Below are 24,466 nucleotides of genomic sequence, written 5' to 3' on the forward strand. Positions count from 1 at the left end.
GACTTGCAAGAGTCTTCTCCAACACCACAGTTCAAAAGCATCAATTCTTCAGTGCTCAGCCTTCTTCACAGTCCAACTCTCGCATCCATACATGACTACTGGAAAAACCATAGCCTTGACTAGACGGACCTTTGTTGGCAAAGTAATGTCTCTGCTTTTGAATATGCTATCTAGGTTGGTCATAACTTTTCTTCCAAGGAGTACGCATCTTTTAATTTTATGGCTGCAGTCACCATCTGCAGTGATTTTGAAGCCCAAAACATAAAGTCTGACACTGTTTCCCCTGTTTCCCCATCTATTTGCCATGAAGTGATGGGACCAGATGCCATGATCTTCATTTACTGAATGTTGAGCTTTAAGCCAACTTTTTCACTCTCTGCTTTCATCAAGAGGCTTTTTAGTTCCTCTTTACTTTCTGCCATAAGGATGGGGTCATCTGCATATCTGCAGTTATTGATTTTGAAAGAGATGGGAATACCAGACCCCCTGACCTGCCTCTTGAGAAATCTGTATGCAGGTCAGGAAGCAACAGTTAGAACTGGACCTGGAACAACAGACTGGTTCCAAATAGGAAAATGAGTACGTCAAGGCTGTATATTGTCACCCCACTTATTTAAATTATATGCAGAGTACATCATGAGAAACGCTGGGCTGGAAGAAGAACAAGCTGGAATCAAGATTGCCAGGAGATATATCAATAACCTCAGATATGCAGATGACACCACCCTTATGGCAGAAAGTAAAGAGGAACTAAAAAGCCTCTTGATGAAAGTTAAAGTGGAGAGTGAAAAAGTTGGCTTAAAGCTGTCCATCATACAACTTTGTTCTTCCCAGTCAATATTGTGTTAGACATTCTGGATATTTTGCCTCTCCAAACTTACTCTGGAATCAGTTTGTCATTATCTTTATGGGATTTTTATTGGCCGTGTATTCAATCTACAGATCAAGTTGGCAAGAATCAGCATCTTGAAAATTTCGAGACTTTTCACCCATGGACATGAAATAATTCTTATATATGTAGTGCTGTGTTTTTTCCTGCAGAGTTTTATTTTTTCCAATGTATTTCATATGTATTTTGTTAAATTCAACAACAGAATTGGTCTATTTCATCAAATTTGTGAGCATAGTGTACTCACATTTGTTTATTATTCTTTTAATTTTCTATAGTTCTGTAATGATATCTCTTCTTTTACTTCTGATATTAGTAATTTGTGTCATCTCTCTCCTTTTTCTTAGTTAGCTTGGCTAGAGGCTAGTCGATTTAATTTATCTTTTCATTCAGCCAGCTTTGTTTTCATTGATTTTTACTATTCATTCCCTCTTTTCTATTTCATTGATTTCTGCTTTGATTTTTTGTTATTTCTTTTCTTTTCCCTACTTTGAATTTAATTTGTTCTTCTTAACTGATTTTGCTAAGAGTTCCATCTAGATGACTGATTTTAGATTCTTCCTCTGTTTTAATATTTTTATTATTTATTTGCCATGTATTTTTGAATTTTCCAGTTATGTTTCTGTCTCTAGTTTAATTTCATTGTGGCCTGAGTATAGACATTGTATGATTTCTTCTTTTTTAACTCGTTGAAGTTTATTTTATGACCCAGTATGTGGCCTATTTTAGTGAATGTTCCATGTGAGCTTGAGAAGAATACATAGTCTTCTGTCACTGCATAAATTAGTCCACAGATGTGAATTATATATAGTAAATATAATTATTGTGTTATTTAGGACTTGGATATTTTTTTCTTTGTTTTTCAGTCTTTACTATCTTTGATTTTCAGATTTGGAGGGCTTCATTGAGATATACTCAAGCTCAGGCATTCTTAACTCAGCCATGCCCAGTCTACAAATAAGTCCATAAAAGATATTTCTTTATTTCTGTCACAGAAATAAAGTTTTGAGCACTAACATTTCTTTTTGGAAGCTTAGTATAAATCAAAAAATTTTTTAAAAAGATTATAACCTGCATTTTCTCAGTCTTATACAACCTTTTCCCTAATTACAAATTACCATTTATACTATGTCATGATTGTTTGCTGTCCCAGGTACTAGATGGTAGAAGGAACAGTAGTCTAGAATGATAAGTAAAGCTTTGATCCATGTGTACTCAGGGACAATGTGTCCTAAGACAATAAGAAGTTGAAAGAACTCTTTCCTTCAAATAGCTCTGATTTTTTAAAGTTTGAAAAAGTGGTATGTTAGAATACAATCTCATCTTTATAAAGTTTAGTATCAGACAGTCTGTGTTTCTCTTTCTTTTAAACCTACTCCAATACTTCCTAAGGACCTTGGCAAAAGGAAAATGTCTTATTATCACTGAAAAACAACTTTTTGAGGCATTTATTACTGCTTTTGGCATTTTAACAATTAAATTTTACCTCTGCCTCTTTTTCTTCTTGTCTTTGAACTTATAGTCTATTACATCTTGGCTTGGAGTACTTTTTTCTTTTCTGACCTCTGGTGACACCTAACCAGATGATAGTTTTCAGACATCTTCTGTTCAAGAGTGGTAGCTGGAAGTGAGTTGCGTGAAGGAAACAAAGAAAGGAATACTCTGCACAGGAATCATCATCTTCTCCTTTGACAATGAGTGGTCTAGAAATGGGAGGTGCTACCATGAAGTTGGGACTTCCCTGGTGGCTCAGACGATAAAGCGTCTGTCTGCAATGCAGGAGACCCAGGTTCGATCCCTGGGTTGGGAAGATCCCCTGGAGAAGGAAATGGCAGCCCACTCCAGTATTCTTGCCTGGAAAATCCCATGAATGGCGGAGCCTGGTAGGCTACTGTCCATGGGGTCGCAAAGAGTCGGACACGACTGAGTGACTTCACTTCGCTTCACCATGAAGTTATGGGGAGTCTGGTGAGGTAGTCTGTAAGGATATTGACAAATATTTCACTTTTCTTTTGCTATCCCCTTAAAATTAGATGTGGCTATGAATAACTGGCTTTGGCCGATGAAATGTGATCCAGGTTCATAGTAATCTGATTGTTCTAGGTGGATGTTTCAAAAGTCTGTGGTTGAGCCTATACTCTTTGTTATCCTTCTGAGAGGGTATGGAACTCAAATTCAAGATGTAACCTCTGTCTTCCTGGGTCCCTAACTAATAATGATGAACAACACTCTTCTGCATACTCATGTTGGAGATGTAGCGTCAATAGTAAATGAACTTTGAGTCTGTTGAACTGAGGTGGATGAACCTAGAACTTAACAGAGTATAATAAGTCAGAAAGAGAAAATTTCATGTTTTAACACATATATACATGGAATCTAGGAAAATGGTATTGATTAACCTGTTTACAGGGCAGGAATAGAGACACAGACATAGAGATTAGATTTGTGAGGAAAAGAGAGGATGGGACAAATTGAGAGAGTAGCACTGAAATATATACTTTACCATATGTAAACTAGATAGCTAGTGGGAAGTTGCTGTATCACACAGGGGGTCAACCTGGTGCTCTGTGACAACCTAGAGGGGTGGGATGGGAGTAGGATGAAAAGGAGGTTCAGGAGGGAGGAGATATAGGTATACTTGTGGCTGATTTATGTTGTATGGCAAAAACCAATGCACCCTTGTAAAGCAATTATCTTCAGATTAAAATAAATTTTAAACAATGGAAGAAAAAATAATAAACAAACCTTTGTTTTGTTAAATGATATTTTGCAGTTGATTGTTTTCATAGCTTTTCCTAGCCTAGCCTAATTGAAGTATCTGCACTCATTTGAGAAAGTATATTTTAGTACCTGTGACAGATCTCTAGAGCTTCCTAGATCTGAGTAACAAGTTGCTTTACAATTTTATCTTATACATTATGGCCTTTATTTATTATATTTTACAATATATTATTATATTCTTATGGCCTTTATTTATTATATTCTGGATTATAAAACCAACCTGGTCTTATTTTACAAAATAATATAGTAATTAATAAGTATGAGTCCAAAGCCATGCTGCCTAGTTTCACATCCCAGATCTGCTATCACTGGCATATTACAGAGTCACCCTATTCCTCCATTTTTTCTTCTGTAAAATGGAGAGATCAATTTTACTTACCTCATGGCATAAATGAAATGAGTCAATATATGGACTACTTAGAATACTGGGTCTCACAGAAGTCGTCACCAAATGTTTGCTTTTGTTTCACCTTTTTATCACTCAGAGTCCTTAACTGAGTTTCTTGTATAGTTTTGGTCAAATTTTTTGATTTAGCAAATGCTGCTGCTGCTGCTGCTAAGTTGCTTTCAGTCCTGTCCGACTCTCTGCGACCACATAGATGGCAGCCCACTAGGCTCCTCTGTCCCTGAGATTCTCCAGGCAAGAACACTGGAGTGGGTTGCCAGTTCCTTCTCCAATGCATGAAAGTGAAAAGTGAAAGTGAAGTCGCTCAGTCATGCCTGACTCTTAGCGACCCCATGGACTGCAGCCTACCAGGCTCCTCCATCCATGGGATTTTCTAGGCAAGAGTACTGGAGTGGGTTGCCATTGCCTTCTCCATTTAGCAAATGACTTGCCTCTAAATTTAGGTGAATTGACTGATGCCTTATTTTTAAGATAGAGTCTTAAAATTTCCATGAACCTAATGATCAGAGAGCATCTCCTGGACACTTTAGGGAGACACAAGGGAATAGAATCTGTATTGAGATTCTTTTTAAAGAATCTCTCAGATTCTTCAGCCTCTTTTTTGGTGCCTGGGAATCAGCCTTTGCAGGTGCCACCTAGACAGTGTCCTTGTTCCAAATCTCAAACATTTCCCAGTTTAACTGCTTCTACTCTTGACTTGTTCCTCTAAATCTTGACCTGAATGTTCTGTGGTGGAGTTTCTATTTGGAATTCTCTTGCATTTCCATTTGGATACTTATTTCAAGAGCATCTTAACACAGTGTATTTAATTTTAAAAATTTCCTTGTCAAACCTACTCTGATCTAATTTTCCCCATCTTACTCACCAGCATCAGCGTTGTCTAAATTTTTCATACCTTCCCTTTCTCTTACTCCATATTCACAATTTACTACCTGTTCTGATCAAATTAACCTCCAAATACCTCTCAAGCCTGTTTTTCTTCACCTCCAGTGCTAACATGTTGAGTTTTTAGGTGGCCATTACCTCTCTTGTACAACATTATTGCCTTCTAATTGCCTGCCTGCCTCTCCTCATCTCTAGTGGAATCATCATATTAAATCAGTGCCTCAGTGATCTTATCACAGCCCTTCTTACCATCTTCAAAGTCTTCCAATTACTCTCAAGGTGAAGAATAGTCTTTCATGTTGACCTCAGGGCACTATATGGTCTTGCCACTGCCTAATCAATGCTGTCATTTTTATGCCTGTCTCCCAAACTCGCAGCATTTTTTAAGTTGTGGAATTTGTCTCCCTTATAACATGTCTAACTTGTGCAAAATGGCCCGTTGTGCCATTTGTCTAATGAAACCTAATCTTTCAGATCTCAGCTGAAATATTTCTTTCTCAAGAGAACCTCCCTGACTTCTCTGCCTATTCCCCATTAATTTTGGTCTTGCTATTTGCTTTCTGGTTAGGTATTTGATGTCTTCATGTATGTTTGCAATGTTTGATACAAAACCAGGAAAAATATTGTATTATATCATGGAAACCAGAGGGATTAGTAATTATGTTGCCTACACTTTAGCTGGGTCTCTCTGCATTCCATTCTAAGATCTCCCTTCCTTTGCTTCCATCTTATCAAAATATCATCTTTTATACACCCCTGACCTGCTCTGTGCTCCTGTCACCAGGGAGATAAGGCAGCAGCTCCTTGGTTTTGTTGTGGGAGAAGGTGCTGATTCTTCTAGATTTTTCAGAGAGAACTATTTGCAGCAGAAACAATGTTTCTCTCACTAATATTGGCCACTATTTATGCCATGTCTTTCTCACTATATTCTTTCTCTATCTTATCAAATCTAGTTACTCACAAACAGACAGAAATGACTGAGTAGGGGAGCAATGGAGATGGAAATGTGAAAAGAAAAAAAAAAAAAAACGGAGTCAGGTGAGCAAGAAAAATATTCATCCTACTATACACCTATCACAGACTTCAATTTGTGTGTTTGAAACAATCTGCCTTCCCTACTGCAATAGATGAGGACCCTTTCTATTCTTCTCGCCATCACATATCCAGGATTTAGAACAGTGCCTGACAATAAAAATAAGACTCTGTTGCGCGCCTTAGTAAATTTTGAATGAATTTTCTGTATAAGTGTTGACTTATCAAACTGAACATCTAATAGCTTGCTTTTCTTTTAAAACCACTTTCTTTAAAACAGGTAATTAAAACTGATAAAGGAGTACATATCCCATGTCTAAATCAATTTCAGTTTATGTTTTGTAGCAGTCAGGAGACATGAGAACAGCATTATTTATTTATGTCAATTTACATCTTAATACTTATATGTTTATAAACAATGAAGCAAAAGTTTTATTTCCCTAGTTGTATGCATTTCTTTTATATATTTAGCCATATATTGAAAAAAATAGGTAATATTTTATTATAATAACTAGAGACTGATATTTAGGGCACATTCTGTCCTGTGATTTTGGGGAATAATGAATTAGGAAACAAAATGTACAGCTTCATCCTTTTTGATACTTAGTGTATTGTGACTGACAGCTTAATAGGAAATTCTGACAGGGCTTGCCCTGGATAGTGGGATGTCTGTCACCAGCTTGCCTCAATCATCTAATATAATACCACAAAATGTATATATTTACTTGAACAGACATCAGTAGATAAAGCTCTACAATTCCATTTTAAAATTAAATTTAATTAAATTTAGTTTAATTTAATTATACTTTTTCTCCCTAGTTTAACTTGGCACTTATTCTTACACGATGGCACAAATATGTCCATGTGCAGCTCCAAGTTTTTCAGTTTATCTCTGGAGTCACCAGACCTGAGAACAATGTAGTTGAATGTTTGCAGCTATGTTTTCTGCTTTAGAATCTTTTGAGTTCTCTATTTGACTTGGTTAAGATCTTGTTATAAAACAAAAAATAGGAAGAATAAAGAAGAAATTATGAAAAGCAATATTAATAATGCAAATTTTCTTGGCTAGGCAAGACTGATATATAGGACATATGCTTAATTTCACTTTATTGTTTGTTTTCTTGTTTTTTGCTTCTGTATGTTTGCAAAAGCACCTGCTTATCAGTGTTGACACAATCAATACAATATTTTTCTGCTATGAATAGCTGTTTTTTAAATAACAAGAAGTAAAAATGATGCTGTCATTCTATTCTCAATATTTCTACTGGGATTGTCTTTTGTGTTTTAATTAAATAGTAAAAGATATATATTTTCTATATAGCAATCAATTTTTTGTAAGCCTTTGCATGAATATGATTGGCAAGTTAGAATTCTATGTTATCAGTTTTTCTTTCAAAAATTTAATCCATTTGATAAAAATGAAAAGATATGGAAACTATACCTAAATAAATCCACATTAATTTTTAATGGTTATAAAACCCAAGTATATACATCAGGTTGTATGGAACTTAACTTGCATAGTTTTAAGAAATGTTACAGTTATAAGGGAACTTAAAATCATATAAATAATTGTGTATTTTTTAATATAAAGTAAATATTACCCGTAACCTCACACCCAGAAATAACTACGGTTAATTCCTTTGTGTGCATTCTTCAAAACATTCAGACATTCACAGGTACACAGACATACACACTCACATAACCGTATAAACAGGATTTCATACCGTATAAACTGCACTTATACTTAAATCTGTATGATTGATAACCTTTAATTTATTTAAATTCTCCTACCTAATATCAATCTGATTTTGGTGTTGACCATCTGTTGATGTCCATGTGTAGAGTCTTCTCTTGTGTTGTTGGAAGCGGGTGTTTCCTATGACAAGTGCATTCTCTTGGCAAAACTCTATGAGCCCTTTGCCCTGCTTCATTCCTTATTCCAAGGCCAAATTTGCCTGTTATTCCAGGTGTTTCTTGACTTCTTACTTTTGCATTCCAGTCCCCTATAATGAAAAGGACATCTTTTTTGTGTGTGTTAGTTCTAAAAGGTCTTGTAGGTCTTCATAGAACTGTTCAACTTCAGCTTCTTCAGTGTTACTGGTTGGGGCCTAGGCTTGGATCACAGTGATATTGAATGGTTTGCCTTGGAAACGAACAGAGATCATTCTGTCGTTTTTGAGATTGCATCCAAATACTGCATTTCAGACTCTTTTGTGACCATGATGGCTACTCCATTTCTTCTAGGGGATTCCTGCTCACAGCAGTAGATATAATGGTCTTCTGAGTTGAATTCACCCATTCCAGTCCATTTGAGTTCACTGATTCCTAGAATGTTGATGTTCACTCTTGCCATCTCCTTGGAAGTTTTACCACTTCTAATTTGCCTTGATTCATGGACCTAACATTCCAGGTTCCTACACAATATTGCTCTTTACAGCATTGGACCTTGCTTCTATCACCAGTCACATCCACAGCTGGGTATTGTTCTTGCTTTGGCTCCATAACTTCATTCTTTCTGGAGTTATTTCTCCACTGATCTTCTGTAGCATATTGGGCACTTACCGACCTGGGGAGTTCCTCTTTCAGTATCCTATCATTTTGCCTTTTTCATACTGTTCCTGGGGTTCTCAAGGCAAGAATACTGTAAGTGGTTTGTCATGCCCTTCTCCAGTGGACCACATTCTGTCAGACCTCTCCACCATGACCCGTCCATCTTGGGTAGTCCCACACAGCATGGCTTAGTTTCATTGAGTTAGACAAGGTTGTGGTCTGTGTGATCAGATTGGCTAGTTTTCTGTGATTATAGTTTCAGTGTGTCTGCCCTCTGATGCCCTTTCAGAACACCTACCGTCTTACTTGGGTTTCTCTTACCTTGGACATGGGGTATCTTCATGGCTGCTCCAGCAAAGTGCAGCTACTGCTCTTTACCTTGGATGAGGTCACCTGTCCTGACCTTGAATGTGGAGTAACTCCTCGGCTCTCCTGCGTGTGCACAGCTGCCGCTCCTTGGACATAGGGTAGCTCCTGTTGGCCGCCGCCCCTGACCTCGGGTGTGGGGTAGCTTCTCTTTGCAGCATGCTGGCTGCGATGGGCCATTCAGGTATGACCTAAATCAAATCCCTTATGATTATAAGTGGAAGTGAGAAATAGATTTAAGGGCCTAGAGCTGATAGACAGAGTACCTGATGAACTATGGATGGAGGTTTGTGACATTGTGCAGGAGACAGGGATCAAGACCATCCCCATGGAAAAGAAATGCAAAAAAGCAAAATGGCTGTCTGAGGAGGCCTTACAAATATCTGTGAAAAGAAGAGAAATGAAAAGTAAAGGAGAAAAGGAAAGATAAGAATCTGAATGCAGAGTTCCAAAAAATAGCAAGGAGAGATAAGAAAGCCTTCCTCAGCTATCTATACAAAGAAATAGAGGAAAAGAACAGAATGGGAAAGACTAGAGATCTTTTCAAGAAAATTAGAGATACCAAGGGAACATTTCATGCAAAGATGGGGTCAATAAAGGACAGGAATGTTATGGACCTAACAGAAGCAGAAGATCCTAAGAAGAGGTGGCAAGAATACACAGCAGAACTGTACAAAAAATATCTTCACAACCCAGATAATCATGATGGTGTGATCACTCACCTAGAGCCAGTCCAGTGGAGCTATTTCAAATCTTGGAAGATGATGCTGTGAAAATGCTGCACTCAATATGCAAGCAAATTTGGAAAACTCAGCAGTGGCCACAGGACTGGAAAAGGTCAGTTTTCATTCCAATCCCGAAGAAAGGCAATGCCAAAGAATGCTCAAACTACTGCACAATTACACTCATCTCACATGCTAGTAAAGTAATGCTCAAAATTCTCCAAGCCAGGCTTCAGCAATACGTGAACCATGAACTTCCAGATGTTCAAACTGATTTTAGAAAAGGCAGAGGAACCAGAGATCAAATTGCCAACATCTGCTGGATCATGGAAAAAGCAACAGAGTTCCAGGAAAGCATCAATTTCTGCTTTATTGTCTATACCAAAGCCTTTGACTGTGTGGATCACAATGAACTGTGGAAAACTCTGAAAGAGATGGTAATACCAGACCACCTGACCTACCTCTTGAGAAATGTATATGTAGGTCAGGAAGCAACAGGTAGAACTGGACATGGAAAAACAGACTGGTTCCAAATAGGAAAAGGAGTACGTCAAGGCTGTATATTATCACCCTGCTTATTTAACTTATATGCAGAATACATCATGAGAAACGCTGGGATGGAAGAAGCACAAGCTGGAATCAAGATTGCCAGGAAAAATATCAATAACCTCAGATATGCAGATGACACCACCCTTATGGCAGAAAGTGAAGAGACACTAAAAAGCCTCTTGATGAAAGTGAAAGAGGAGAGTAAAAAAGTTGGCTTAAAGCTCAACATTCAGAAAACGAACATCATGGCAACTTGTCCCATGACTTCATGGGAAATAGATGGGGAAACAGTGGAAACAGTGTCAGACTTTATTTTTCTGGGTTCCCAAATCACTGCAGATGGTGATTGCAGCCATGAAATTAAAAGACGTTTACTCTTTGGAAGGAAAGTTATGACCAACCTAGAGAGCATATTAAAAAGCAGAGATATTACTTTGCCAACAAAGGTCCATCTAGTCAAGGCTGTGGTTTTTCCAGTGGTCATGTATGGGTGTGCAAATTGGACTGTTAGAGAAGCTGAGTGCCAAAAAATTGATGCTTTTGAACTGTGGTGTTGGAGAAGACTCTTGCAAGTCCCTTGGACTGTAAGGAGATCCAACCAGTCCATCCTAAAGGAGACCAGTCCTGGGTGTTCATTGGAAGGACTGATGCTGAGGCTGAAACTCCAATACTTTGGCCACCTCATATGAAGTGTTGACTCATTGGAAAAGACCCTGATGCTGGGAGGGATTGACGGTAGGAGGAGAAGGAGACGACAGAGGATGAGATGGCTGGCTGGCATCACCGACTAGATGCAGATGAGTTTTGGTGAATTCCGAGAGTTGGTGATGGACAGGGAGGCCTGGCGTGCTGTGATTCATGGGGTCACAAAGAGTCAGACATGACTGAGTGACTGAATGAACCTAATACCAACATTAAAAAATTCTATTTTGTGGATATATCATAATAATTGATTTCACTAATTTCTCATTCTTTGAAGTTTGGAACATTTTTGATGTTCTATTACTGAAAATAATAGATCAAGATATTTTGGTTATATTTAAAGCTTCTATTTTTAATAAAATACTTGCTCTTCTCCAATGTTTAGAAAGTTCTGGGCATTTTTAATGGAAGAAGAGATTGCTGTCTGAGTAGACTGAAATCCCTTTGAAGAAAATGTATCCCAAGAAAAAAGGGAGTGAAGCAGGGTGGTTTGGTCAAGGTGAGAGGAAATGTTTCTAAGTGTCAAGGAAAATCAGTAAATTAATTTCTTTGGAATCAAATAGTTTCCCTAATGCACCCTATTGATTCTGCGTATAACTCTAGGGAGGGAGTGTTAGCACAAGATGCAAGTGTTATTTGCACTAAAACTCACTGGGAAAAGCAATGCTATTGAAATCCCAAAGGGCATAGCATAAGTACACAGGGGAAAAGACATTTTCTGAATTTTGTCTGGGCACACCATTGCCATTGGCAAGGAAGACACCAGAGTCCTGAGGGTAGCTTTTTTGTTCATTCACCTCAGCAATGCCAGTGAAGTAGAAAGGATGCCCACAGACAGGCAGGTTACTGAAGCATCTGGAATCATGGCAAGGCTTCTCACCAATTATGTTCCCAGAGAGCTGAGCACTTAGGAAAAAATGTAAACCAAGAGGAAGGATCAGGGAAGGAAGAGTGCAACCTGTTCTAGTTTCATTCTTTTACAAGTGGTTGACCAGTTTTCCCAGCACCACTTGTTAAAGAGATTGTCTTTACTCCATTGTATATTCTTGCCTCCTTTGTCAAAGATAAGGTGTCCATAGGTGTGTGGATTTATCTCTGGTCTTTCTATTTTGTTCCATTGATCTATATTTCTGTCTTTGTGCCAGTACCATACTGTCTTGATGACTATGGCTTTGTAGTAGAGCCTAAAGTCAGGAAGGTTGATTCCTCCAGTTTCATTCTTCTTTCTCAAGACTGCTTTGGCTATTCGATGTTTTTTGTATTTCCATACAAATCTTGAAATTATTTGTTCTAGTTCTGTGAAAAATACCACTGGTAGCTTGATAGGGATTGCATTGAATCTGTAGATTGCTTTGGTTAGTATACTCATTTTCTCTATATTGTTTCTTCCAATCCATGAACGTGGTATATTTCTCCATCTATTAGTGTCCTCTTTGATTTCTTTCACCAGTGTCTTATAGTTTTCTGTATACAGGTCTTTAGTTTCTTTAGATAGATATATTCCTAAGTATTTTATTCTTTTCGTTGCAATGGTGAATGGAATTGTTTCCTTAATTGCTTTTTCTACTTTCTCATTATTAGTGTATAAGAATGCAAGGGATTTCTGTGTGTTGATTTTATATCCTGCAAATTTACTATATTCATTGATTAGCTCTAGTAATTTTCTGGTGGAGTCTTTAGGGTTTTCCATGTAGAGGATCATGTCATCTGCAAACAGTGAGAGTTTTACTTCTTCTTTTCCAATTTGGATTCCATTTATTTCTTTTTTCTGCTCTGATTGCTGTGGCCAAAAGTTCCATAACTATGTTGAATAGTAGCGGTGAAAGTGGGCACCCTTGTCTTGTTCCTGACTTTAGGGGAAATGCTTTCAATTTTTCACCATTGAGGATAATGTTTGCTGTGGGTTTGTCATATATAGCTTTTATTATGTTGAGGTATGTTCCTTCTATTCCTGCTTTCTGGAGAGTTTTTACCATAAATGGATGTTGAATTTTGTCAAAGGCCTTCTCTGCATCTATTGAGATAATCATATGGCTTTTATTTTTCAATTTGTTAATGTGGTGAATTACATTGATTGATTTGTGGATGATTTTCCTTGTTTTAAAATCTCCTACTGGGCTTGCGAAAAGATGGCGGAGGAATAGGATGGGAAGACCACTTTCTCCCTCACAAATTCCTCAAAAGAACATTTCAACTCCGAGCAAACTCCACAAAACAACTTCGGTAGGCTGGCAGAGGTCATCAGGCATCCAGAAAAGCAGACCATTGTCTTCAAAAACAGGTAGGAAAAAATATAAAAGACGAAAAAGGAGACAAAGGAGGTGGGGAGGGAGCTCCGTCCCGGGAAGGGAAGCCCGTCCCGGGAAGGGAATTTTAAGAAGAGAGGTTTCCAAACACCAGGAAACACTCTCCCTGCCGAGTCAGTGGCGAATCTTGGAAACACAGAGGGCAACATAACAGGAAGGAAAAATAAAGAAATAATTAAGACCAAGAGATTACAAGCCCAACAGTAACTCCCCCAGCGGAAAAGCGGCACAGGCGCCTGCATCCGCCGTTGGGAAGTGGGGGCAGGGCAGGGACGCGCGGGAGGCGCGGGCTGCAGTGCTTTGTAAGAATCGGGCAGGAACGCCCCACGCGCAACCAGAACCATCTAACTTGTGCTAGCAAACCAGACTGTGGGATAGCTACCAAGCGAAAAGCTCGAACATAAGACACCGCCAGGACCGAGCACAGAACAAAGGACGGAACGGAAAAAGCCGGCTGCAGACCATCCCCCGCCGGGGACAGGCAGCCAGAGCCGTAAGGACTGGAAAGGGGCAATTGCAGACCCGGAGAGACTTTACTTACCTAACTGCAAGCAGGCCTCTTTGCTAAGACTTCTGGGGGTGCTGGACACTCACAATCTGCCTCACGGGGGACGCCAGTGGTCCACCCAGAAAGCTGAGCAGCAGCGGCAGAAAAGGTGACACGCCGCGGCGATCGCGCTCGCCAAACTCCTGAGCTACTCGGACCTGGGAAGGGCACAAAACGCAGTCCCAGCCGAATCTGTGCCTCTGAGGGCGGCCTGAGCGGCTTGGACCGGGGAAGTGCACGCAGCCTAGGGCCGGCCCCAGACGGTTCCCGGCGGAGCATCGTAGAGCCGGAGCGGTTTGTACGCCGCAAGAAGGGACAAGTCAGGCGGGGCTGAGACACTGTGCACACGACAGTGCTATTTGTTTGCAGCATCCCCCCTCCCCACAGCGCGACTGAACTAGTGAGCCTAAAAAACCAGCAAACAGAAGAAGTTAAACAGAGGGAACCACCTTGGAAGTGATCCCACACGGCCCAAAACATCAGAGAACGGCCAGATATATTTTTAATAATTTTAAAATCATTCCTTTTTTTTTTCTTCTTTTTTTTTCTAACTATTTTTTTAATTGTTAAGTCTTCTATTTATCCTCTAATTTTTATTTCTATAACCTACTATTAATATTTTTAAAAAAAAAAAGACTTTTTTTTTTTTTTAAGGCAAACACCATATATAGCCTTTGGATGGTTGTTGGTGGTTTTTTGTTTTTCTTTTGGTTTGTTTTGTTTTGTTGTTTGTTTGTTTTTTAAATAATTCTTGTGTGTTTTTTTTCTTTCTTCCTTTTTCCTTCTGCTTCTTTTCTTTAATATTGCATTTTTTAAAATCCAACCTCTACTCTAGATTTTTAATCTTTGCTCTTAGGTTTCTGTTGTCAATTTTGTACATCTAAAAACCCAAACTTCACTACCCAAATTTACCTGAGAGCGAGATTACTGGCTTGACCACTCTCTCCTCCTTTGGACTCTCCTTTTTCTCCACCAGGTGGCCTCTGCCTCTTTTCTCCCCCATCTCTTCTCTATCCAACTCTGTGAATCTCTGTGTGTTCCAGCCAGTGGAGAACACCTAAGGAACTGGTTACAGGCAGGATTTGTCTCTCTCCTTCTCATTCCTCTCTCTTATCCCCCTGGTCACCTCTGTCTACTTCCTCCCTCTCCTCTTCCCCGTATAACTCCGTAAATACCTCTGAGCGGTCCAGACTATAGAACACACATAAGGAAGTGACTACTGGCTAGCTTGCTCTCTCCTCTTTTGATCTCACCACATCTAATTCCAGTTACCTCTAACTACCCCCTCCATCTTCTCTTCTCCTTGTAACTCAGTGAACCTCTCTGAGTGTCCCTCAATGTGGAGAAACTTTTCATCTTTAACCTAGATGTTTTATCATCGGTGCTGTATAGTTGGAGAAGTCTAGAGGCTACTGTAAAAATAAAACTGAAAACCAGAAGCAGGAGGCTTATGTCCAAAGCCTGAAAACATTAGAGAACTCTTGAATTCAGGGAACATTAAGCAATAGGAGCTCATCAAATGCCTTCATACCTAAACTGAAACCAAGCTCCACCCAAGGGCCAACAAGTTCCAAAACAAGACATACCACTCAAATTCTCCAGCAACACAGGAACACTCCCCTGAGCTTCAATATACAGGCAGCTCAAAATTATTCCAAAACCCTTGATGTCTCATAACCCATTACTGGTCACTCCACTGCACTCCAGAGAGAAGAAACCCAGCTCCACCCACCAGAACTCCAACACAAGTCTCCCTAACCAGGAAACCTTGACAAGCCACTGATAGAACCCCACCCACAGTGAGGAAGCTCCATAATAAAGAAAACTCCACAAACTACCAGAATACAAAAAGGCCACCCCAAACCCAGCAATATAACCAAGATGAAGAGACAGAGGAATACTCAGCAGGTAAAGGAACAGGAGAGTTGCCCACCAAATCAAACAAAAGAGGAAGAAGTAGGGAATCTACCTGAGAAGGAATTCCGAATATTGATAGTGAAAATGATCCAAAATCTTGAAATCAAAATAGAATCACAGATAAATAGTCTAGAGACAAGGATTGAGAAGATGCAAGAAAGGTTTAACAAGGACCTAGATGAAATAAAAAAGAGTCAAAATATAATGAATAACGCAATAAATGAGATCAGAAACACTCTGGAGGCAACAAATAGTAGAATAACGGAGGCAGAAGATAGGATTAGTGAAATAGAAGATAGAATGGTAGAAATAAATGAATCAGAGAGGAAACAAGAAAAACGAATTAAAAGAAACGAGGACAATCTCAGAGACCTCCAGGACAATATGAAACGCTCCAACATTCGAATTACAGGAGTCCCAGAAGAAGAAGACAGAAAGAAAGACCATGAGAAAATCCTTGAGGAGATAATAGTTGAAAACTTCCCTAAAATGGGGAAGGAAATAATCACCCAAGTCCAAGAAACACAGAGAGTTCCAAATAGGATAAACCCAAGGCGAAACACCCCAAGACACATATTAATCAAATTAACAAAGATCAAACACAAAGAACAAATATTAAAAGCAGCAAGGGAAAAACAACAAATAACACACAAGGGGATTCCCATAAGGATAACAGCTGATCTTTCAATAGAAACTCTTCAGGCCAGGAGGGAATGGCAAGACATACTTAAAGTGATGAAAGACAATAACCTACATCCCAGATTACTGTACCCATCAAGGATCTCATTCAAATACGAATTAGAAATCAAAAGCTTTACAGAGAAGCAAAAGCTGAGAGAATTCAGCACCACCAAACCAGCTCTCCAACAAATTCTAAAGGATATTCTCTAGACAGGAAACACGAAAAGGGTGTATAAACCCGAACCCAAAACAATAAAGTAAATGATAACGGGATCATACTTATCAATAATTACCTTAAACGTAAATGGGTTGAACGCCCCAACCAAAAGGCAAAGACTGGCCGAATGGATACAAAAACAAGACCCCTCTATATGCTGCTTACAAGAGACCCACTTCAAAACAAGGGACACATACAGACTGAAAGTGAAGGGCTGGAAAAAGATATACCACGCAAATAGAGACCAAAAGAAAGCAGGAGTGGCAATACTCATATCCGATAAAATAGACTTTAAAACAAAGGCTGTGAAAAGAGACAAAGAAGGCCACTACATAATGATCAAAGGATCAATCCAAGAAGAAGATATAACAATTATAAATATATATGCACCCAACATAGGAGCACCGCAATATGTAAGACAAATGCTAACAAGTATGAAAGGGGAAATCAACAATAACACAATAATAGTGGGAGACTTTAATACCCCACTCACACCTATGGACAGATCAACTAAACAGAAAATTAACAAAGAAACGCAAACTTTAAATGATACATTAGATCAATTAGACCTAATTGATATCTATAGGACATTTCACCCCAAAACAATGAATTTCACCTTTTTCTCAAGTGCTCATGGAACCTTCTCCAGGATAGATCACATCCTGGGCCATAAATCTAAACTTGATAAATTCAAAAAAATCGAAATCATTCCAAGCATCTTTTCTGACCATAATGCATTAAGATTAGATCTCAATTACAGGAGAAAAAATACTAAAAATTCCAACATATGGAGGTTGAACAACACACTTCTGAGTAACCAACAAATCATAGAAGAAATCAAAAAAGAAATCAAAATATGCATAGAAACTAATGAAAATGAAAACACAACAACCCAAAACCTGTGGGACACTATAAAAGCAGTGCTAAGAGGAAAGTTCATAGCAATACAGGCATACCTCAAGAAACAAGAAAAAAGTCAAATAAATAACCTAACTCTACAACTAAAGCAACTAGAAAAGGAAGAATTGGAGAACCCCAGAGTTAGTAGAAGGAAAGAAATCTTAAAAATTAGGGCAGAAATAAATGCAAAAGAAACAAAAGAGACCATAGCAAAAATCAACAAAGCCAAAAGCTGGTTCTTTGAAAGGATAAATAAAATTGACAAACCATTAGCCAGACTCATCAAGAAGCAAAGAGAGAAAAATCAAATCAATAAAATTAGAAATGAAAATGGAGAGATCACAACAGACAACACAGAAATACAAAGGATCATAAGAGACTACTATCAGCAGTTGTATGCCAATAAAATGGACAACGTGGAAGAAATGGACAAATTCTTAGAAAAGTACAATTTTCCAAAACTGAACCAGGAAGAAATAGAAAATCTTAACAGACCCATCACAAGCACTGAAATTGAAACTGTAATCAGAAATCTTCCAGGAAACAAAAGCCCAGGTCCAGACGGCTTCACAGCTGAATTCTACCAAAAATTTCGAGAAGAGCTAACACCTATCCTACTCAAACTCTTCCAGAAAATTGCAGAGGAAGGTAAACTTCCAAACTCATTCTATGAGGCCACCATCACTCTAATACCAAAACCTGACAAAGATGTCACAAAAAAAGAAAACTACAGGCCAATATCACTGATGAACATAGATGCAAAAATCCTCAACAAAATTCTAGCAATCAGAATCCAACAACACATTAAAAAGATCATACACCATGACCAAGTGGGCTTTATCCCAGGGATGCAAGGATTCTTCAATATCCGCAAATCAATCAATGTAATTCACCACATTAACAAACTGAAAAATAAAAACCATATGATTATCTCAATAGATGCAGAGAAGGCCTTTGACAAAATTCAACATCCATTTATGGTAAAAACTCTCCAGAAAGCAGGAATAGAAGGAACATACCTCAACATAATAAAAGCTATATATGACAAACCCACAGCAAACATTATCCTCAATGGTGAAAAATTGAAAGCATTTCCCCTAAAGTCAGGAACAAGACAAGGGTGTCCACTTTCACCGCTACTATTCAACATAGTTCTGGAAGTTTTGGCCACAGCAATCAGAGCAGAAAAAGAAATAAAAGGAATCCAAATTGGAAAAGAAGAAGTAAAACTCTCACTGTTTGCAGATGACATGATCCTCTACATAGAAAACCCTAAAGACTCCACCAGAAAATTACTAGAGCTCATCAATGAATATAGTAAAGTTGCAGGATATAAAATCAACACACAGAAATCCCTTGCATTCCTATACACCAATAATGAGAAAGTAGAAAAAGCAATTAAGGAAACAATTCCATTCACCATTGCAACGAAAAGAATAAAATACTTAGGAATATATCTACCCAAAGAAACTAAAGACCTATATACAGAAAACTATAAAACACTGATGAAAGAAATCAAAGAGGACACTAATAGATGGAGAAATATACCATGTTCATGGATCGGAAGAATCAATATAGTGAAAATGAGTATACTACCCAAAGCAATTTACAAATTCAATGCAATCCCTATCAAGCTACCAGCCATATTTTTCACAGAACTAGAACAAATAATTTCAAGATTTGTATGGAAATACAAAAAACCTCGAATTGCCAAAGCAATCTTGAGAAAGAAGAATGGAACTGGAGGAATCAACTTGCCTGACTTCAGGCTCTACTACAAAGCCACAGTCATCAAAACAGTATTGTACTGGCACAAAGACAGACATATAGATCAATGGAACAAAATAGAAAGCCCAGAGATAAATCCACACACATATGGACACCTTATCTTTGACAAAGGAGGCAAGAATATACAATGGAGTAAAGACAATCTCTTTAACAAGTGGTGCTGGGAAAACTGGTCAACCACTTGTAAAAGAATGAAACTAGATCACTTTCTAACACCGCACACAAAAATAAACTCAAAATGGATTAAAGATCTAAATGTAAGACCAGAAACTATAAAACTCCTAGAGGAGAACATAGGCAAAACACTCTCAGACATAAATCACAGCAGGATCCTCTATGATCCACCCCCCAGAATTCTGGAAATAAAAGCAAAAATAAACAAATGGGATCTAATTAAAATTAAAAGCTTCTGCACAACAAAGGAAAATATCAGCAAGGTGAAAAGACAGCCTTCTGAATGGGAGAAAATAATAGCAAATGAAGCAACTGACAAACAACTAATCTCAAAAATATACAAGCAACTTATGCAGATCAATTCCAGAAAAATAAATGACCCAATCAAAAAATGGGCCAAAGAACTAAATAGACACATCTCCAAAGAAGACATACGGATGGCTAACAAACACATGAAAAGATGCTCAACATCACTCATTATCAGAGAAATGCAAATCAAAACCACAATGAGGTACCACTTCACACCAGTCAGAATGGCTGCGATCCAAAAATCTGCAAGCAATAAATGCTGGAGAGGGTGTGGAGAAAAGGGAACCCTCCTACACTGTTGGTGGGAATGCAAACTAGTACAGCCACTATGGAGAACAGTGTGGAGATTCCTTAAAAAATTGCAAATAGAACTCCCTTATGACCCAGCAATCCCACTGCTGGGCATACACACCGAGGAAACCAGAATTGAAAGAGACACATGTACCCCAATGTTCATCGCAGCACTGTTTATAATAGCCAGGACATGGAAACAACCTAGATGTCCATCAGCAGATGAATGGATAAGAAAGCTGTGGTACATATACACAATGGAGTATTACTCAGCCGTTAAAAACAATTCATTTGAATCAGTTCTGATGAGATGGACGAAACTGGAGCCGATTATACAGAGTGAAGTAAGCCAGAAAGAAAAACACCAATACAGTATACTAACACATATATACGGAATTTAGAAAGACGGCAATGACGACCCTGTATGCAAGACAGGAAAAAGACGCAGCTGTCTATAATGGACTTTTGGACTCAGAGGGAGAGGGAGAGGGTGGGCTGATATGGGAGAATGGCATTCTATCATGTATACTATCATGTAAGAATTGAATCGCTAGTCTATGTCTGACGCAGGATACAGCATGCTTGGGGCTGGTGCATGGGGATGACCCACAGAGATGTTATGGGGAGGGAGGTGGGAGGGGGGTTCATGTTTGGGAACACATGTAAGAATTAAAGATTTTAAAATTAAAAAAAAAAAAAAAAAAAAGGACCTTCAAACCTCAAGAGAGAGGATGGTAAAGAGAAGGAGATTTTGCCTCCTCAAATAGCATGCAGCAAATGGACTTAAGCTTGCTTTTGTGTAAATCGAACCTCTTCAGTACCACGCTTGTAGTAGCATTTCGAAAAACCTTGTAGTTAAACTAGTCAAAATAATATGTTTAGCTTGAAATAATTTCTAAATCCCCTTAAAGTCATTACAGTATGAGGATTAACTCCTGTGAGGTCAGGCCACTGAGCAGACCCCTGTCACCTTCCTTGTAACCCCTGATTTCTGCATATCAGAAGCCTGGACCTGTTGATGCATCTGGGATATGGTGATACATTCTATGGAGGATTAAGCCAGAAAATGATTTATAAATTTGGTTAGTACATTCTTGGTTTTAAATTAGCAATATAGTCAAAGCAATGGTTTTTCCAGTGGTCATGTATGGATGTGAGAGTTGGACCATAAAGAAGGGTGAGCACTGAAGAACTGATGCTTTCGAATTGTGGTGCTGGAGAAAAATCTTGAGAGTCTCTTGACAGCAAGGAGTTCAGACCAGTCAGTCCTGAAGGAGATCAACCCTGGGTGTTCATTGGAGGGACTGATGCTGAAGCTGGGGCTTCAATGGTTTGACCATCTGGTGTGAAGGGCTGGCTCTTTGGAGGGGACCCTGATGCTGGGAAAGATTGAAAGTAGAAGGAGAAGAAGGCAACAGAGGAGGAGATGGTTGGATGGCGTCGCCGACTCGGTGGACGTGAGTTTGAGCGGACCTGGGGAGATGGTGGGGGACAGGGAGGCCTGGCGTGCTGCAATCCATGAGGTTGTAAAGAGTCAGACATGAGTAAATGACTGAAAAACAACAAAAATATCCACACCAAAGACTATTTGTGAGAAGGAAGCATTGGCCCAAACTGGTAAATATGTTTTCAGCCCAAGTTCTTTTTCCAGTGTTGCTTCGTTGCCATAAATACATATTTACATTTTAATCATATATGTATTTGTGCTGAGATTGCAATTAACAGCAGACATCCATTTTATACTTTGAGACCTCAGAAGGTTTTTCATGTGTGTAAAATAAAGATTTTGGACTCGTTTTAAAAAATACAAAGAAATTAAGTAAAAGCTGAGCTCTCTTCAGTTTCATTCAAACAACATGAGTCTATATATGTCACTACTTACAACATGTTTGTTGAGGACAGTTATTCCAAAATCTCAATGAATAGCGCAAAAATTTTGCTGGATATTGAATCAGAATTGAGAAATTGAATGGTATATTTTTGGGGTTAAGTGTAGGAGACAGGAAATTCTATGAAATAATATGTTGCATGAATACAGATCAATTGACTTCTCTGTATCTTGGCGCAGTGTTCTGCAGTTGAGACACATGAGAGCAGAAAGGCTTTGGCAGAATCATTGCCATGATCCATGTAGTGATGATGTCCTGGATGGAAGAGCTCACGTCCAGAGGTAAACTCCCCCGTCATGACGTCATGATGGCTGTTCTGAATCTGCAAACGCCGCAGTTTTCAGCTGAAACATGGACACGTTTCATCTCTCAGTGACTACAGGTTAGTTACGGCGGACACAAGATTGGCATTTTGCACAGCAACACTTCATATCCTGCTTTCGCAAGCAAGAGGCCAAGTATAGCTTTTCATTTTTTTTAATTGGATCGGCATTGTCCTCTTTTTCTACATGGGCTTCTCTTTTCTATTTGGGCTTTCTATATGGGTGGCTGACAGTAAAGAATCTGTCTGCAATGTGGGAGACCTGGGTTTGATCCCTGGGTTGGGAAGATCCTCTGGAGAAGGTAATGGCTACCCAGTCTAGTACTCTTGCTGGAGAATTCCATGGACAGAAGAGCCTGGTGGGCTACACAATCCATGGGGTCTCAAGGGATCGGACACGACTGAGCGACTAACACTTCTTTTTTATACAATGTTATTTTTGAAGAATACTTTAATATTAAGGTTTTGTTTTTAATAAACAACTAATTTATTCTTTTCCAAAAAGAATGTTCACCATAACAATGAAGATATTTTCAGTTCAGTTCAGTTGGGTCGCTCGGTCATGTCCGACTCTTTGTGACCCCATCGCGGCACGCCAGGCCTCCCTGTCCATCGCCAACTCCGAGAGTTCGCTCGGACTCACGTCCATCGAGTCGGTGATGCCATCAGGCCATCACATCCTCTGTCATCCCCATTTCCTCCTGCTCCCAATCCCTCCCGGCATGGGTCTTTTCCGATGAGTCAATTCTTCGCTTGAGGTGGCCAAAGTATTGGAGTTTCGGCTTTAGCATCATTCCTTCCAGGGGACGCCCAGGGCTGACCTCCTTTAGAATGGACTGGTTGGATCTCCTTGCAGTCCAAGGGACTCTCAAAATATTTTATATGCATTCTAAATTTTGATCCTTATCTTAACCATCTTTCTGATGGTTTCTTAATCTTGTCAAAACTATATCTATTTCATGATTTCAAATAAAAAGCCTAATATATTCTCATTAAAAAAATAAAAAAAAAATAAAAAATAAAAAATAAAATCTCCTACTACTTTTTCCGGTAAGCGGCCTGAGGTGACTCCTAAAATGGTGTGCTATTCACTTGACCCAGAAAACCCCACAAAATCATGCAAATCAAGAGGTTCAAATCTTCGTGTACACTTTAAGAACACTCGTGAAACCGCCCAGGTCATAAAGGGTATGCATATCCAAAAAGCCACCAAGTATCTGAAGGATGTCACGTTAAAGAAGCAGTGTGTGCCATTCCGCCACTACAACGGTGGAGTTGGCAGGTGTGCACAGGCCAAACAGTGGGGCTGGACTCAGGGTCGATGGCCCAAAAAGAGTGCTGAATTTTTACTACACATGCTCAAAAATGCAGAGAGTAATGCTGAACTTAAGGGCTTAGATGTAGATTCTCTGGTCATTGAGCACATCCAAGTGAACAAAGCCCCCAAGATGCGACGCAGGACTTACAGAGCTCATGGTCGGATCAACCCCTACATGAGCTCTCCCTGCCACATTGAGATGATCCTTACGGAAAAAGAACAGATTGTTCCTAAACCAGAAGAGGAGGTTGCACAGAAGAAAAAGATATCCCAGAAGAAACTGAAGAAACAAAAACTTATGGCCCGGGAATAAATGCCACAAAAAATAAATGCAAATAAAAGTAAAAAAAAATAAAAATAAAAAATAAAATAAAATCTCCTACTATATGCTTCAGGGGCTCTTTTGCTCAATGTTCTTTAAAATTTATGTGTGAACATCTTTTCAAGGTTAAATCAGGTTGATGCATGCACTAGCAATTGATTCATTTTTTTTTCCATTGAATAAATACTCAAGCTAATTATTTACTATAGGTGGTCATTTTAGTCATTCTAAATTTTTGTTTTTATGAACACTGCTGTTAGGGATATTTATAAATATTTCACTTGATAAACACATGCAAAAACTTTTCCTAAGGTATATACATATTAGATGCAATATTTTTCCTTAGAAATATACCTGAGTAGAATTGCTGGCTTTTACAGTTTGAATATACTTAACTTAGTGGGTGATGTCAAATATTTTCTGGAATAGTGATCGTTATTTGTACACTTAACAATAGTTGTGTGTTTCCTCATTTCTCCACATCTTTGCCAACACTTGGAGTATTGATTTTGTAATTTTTTGTTGGTCTGGTGGATTTAAAATGAATCTTATTGTGGTGTGCTTGCTATGAATGACAATCCCACTTTTATTGAAGTATATACA

At 38.7% G+C, this 24,466-nt stretch overlaps 1 protein-coding gene across 1 annotated transcript; it reads left to right on the forward strand.

Annotated features, from left to right (window-relative positions):
• Positions 1 to 23,299: 23,299 nt before the first annotated feature.
• On the forward strand, positions 23,300 to 23,890 carry LOC128055944 (60S ribosomal protein L17-like). The gene has a single exon (XM_052648541.1). It carries the CDS (start codon positions 23,300 to 23,302, stop codon positions 23,852 to 23,854), a length of 555 nt encoding a protein of 184 aa, XP_052504501.1. The 3' UTR covers positions 23,855 to 23,890.
• Positions 23,891 to 24,466: the final 576 nt, after the last annotated feature.

This window comes from Budorcas taxicolor, chromosome 11 (genome assembly GCF_023091745.1).
Source record: "Budorcas taxicolor isolate Tak-1 chromosome 11, Takin1.1, whole genome shotgun sequence".
Taxonomy (NCBI): Eukaryota; Metazoa; Chordata; class Mammalia; order Artiodactyla; family Bovidae; genus Budorcas; species Budorcas taxicolor.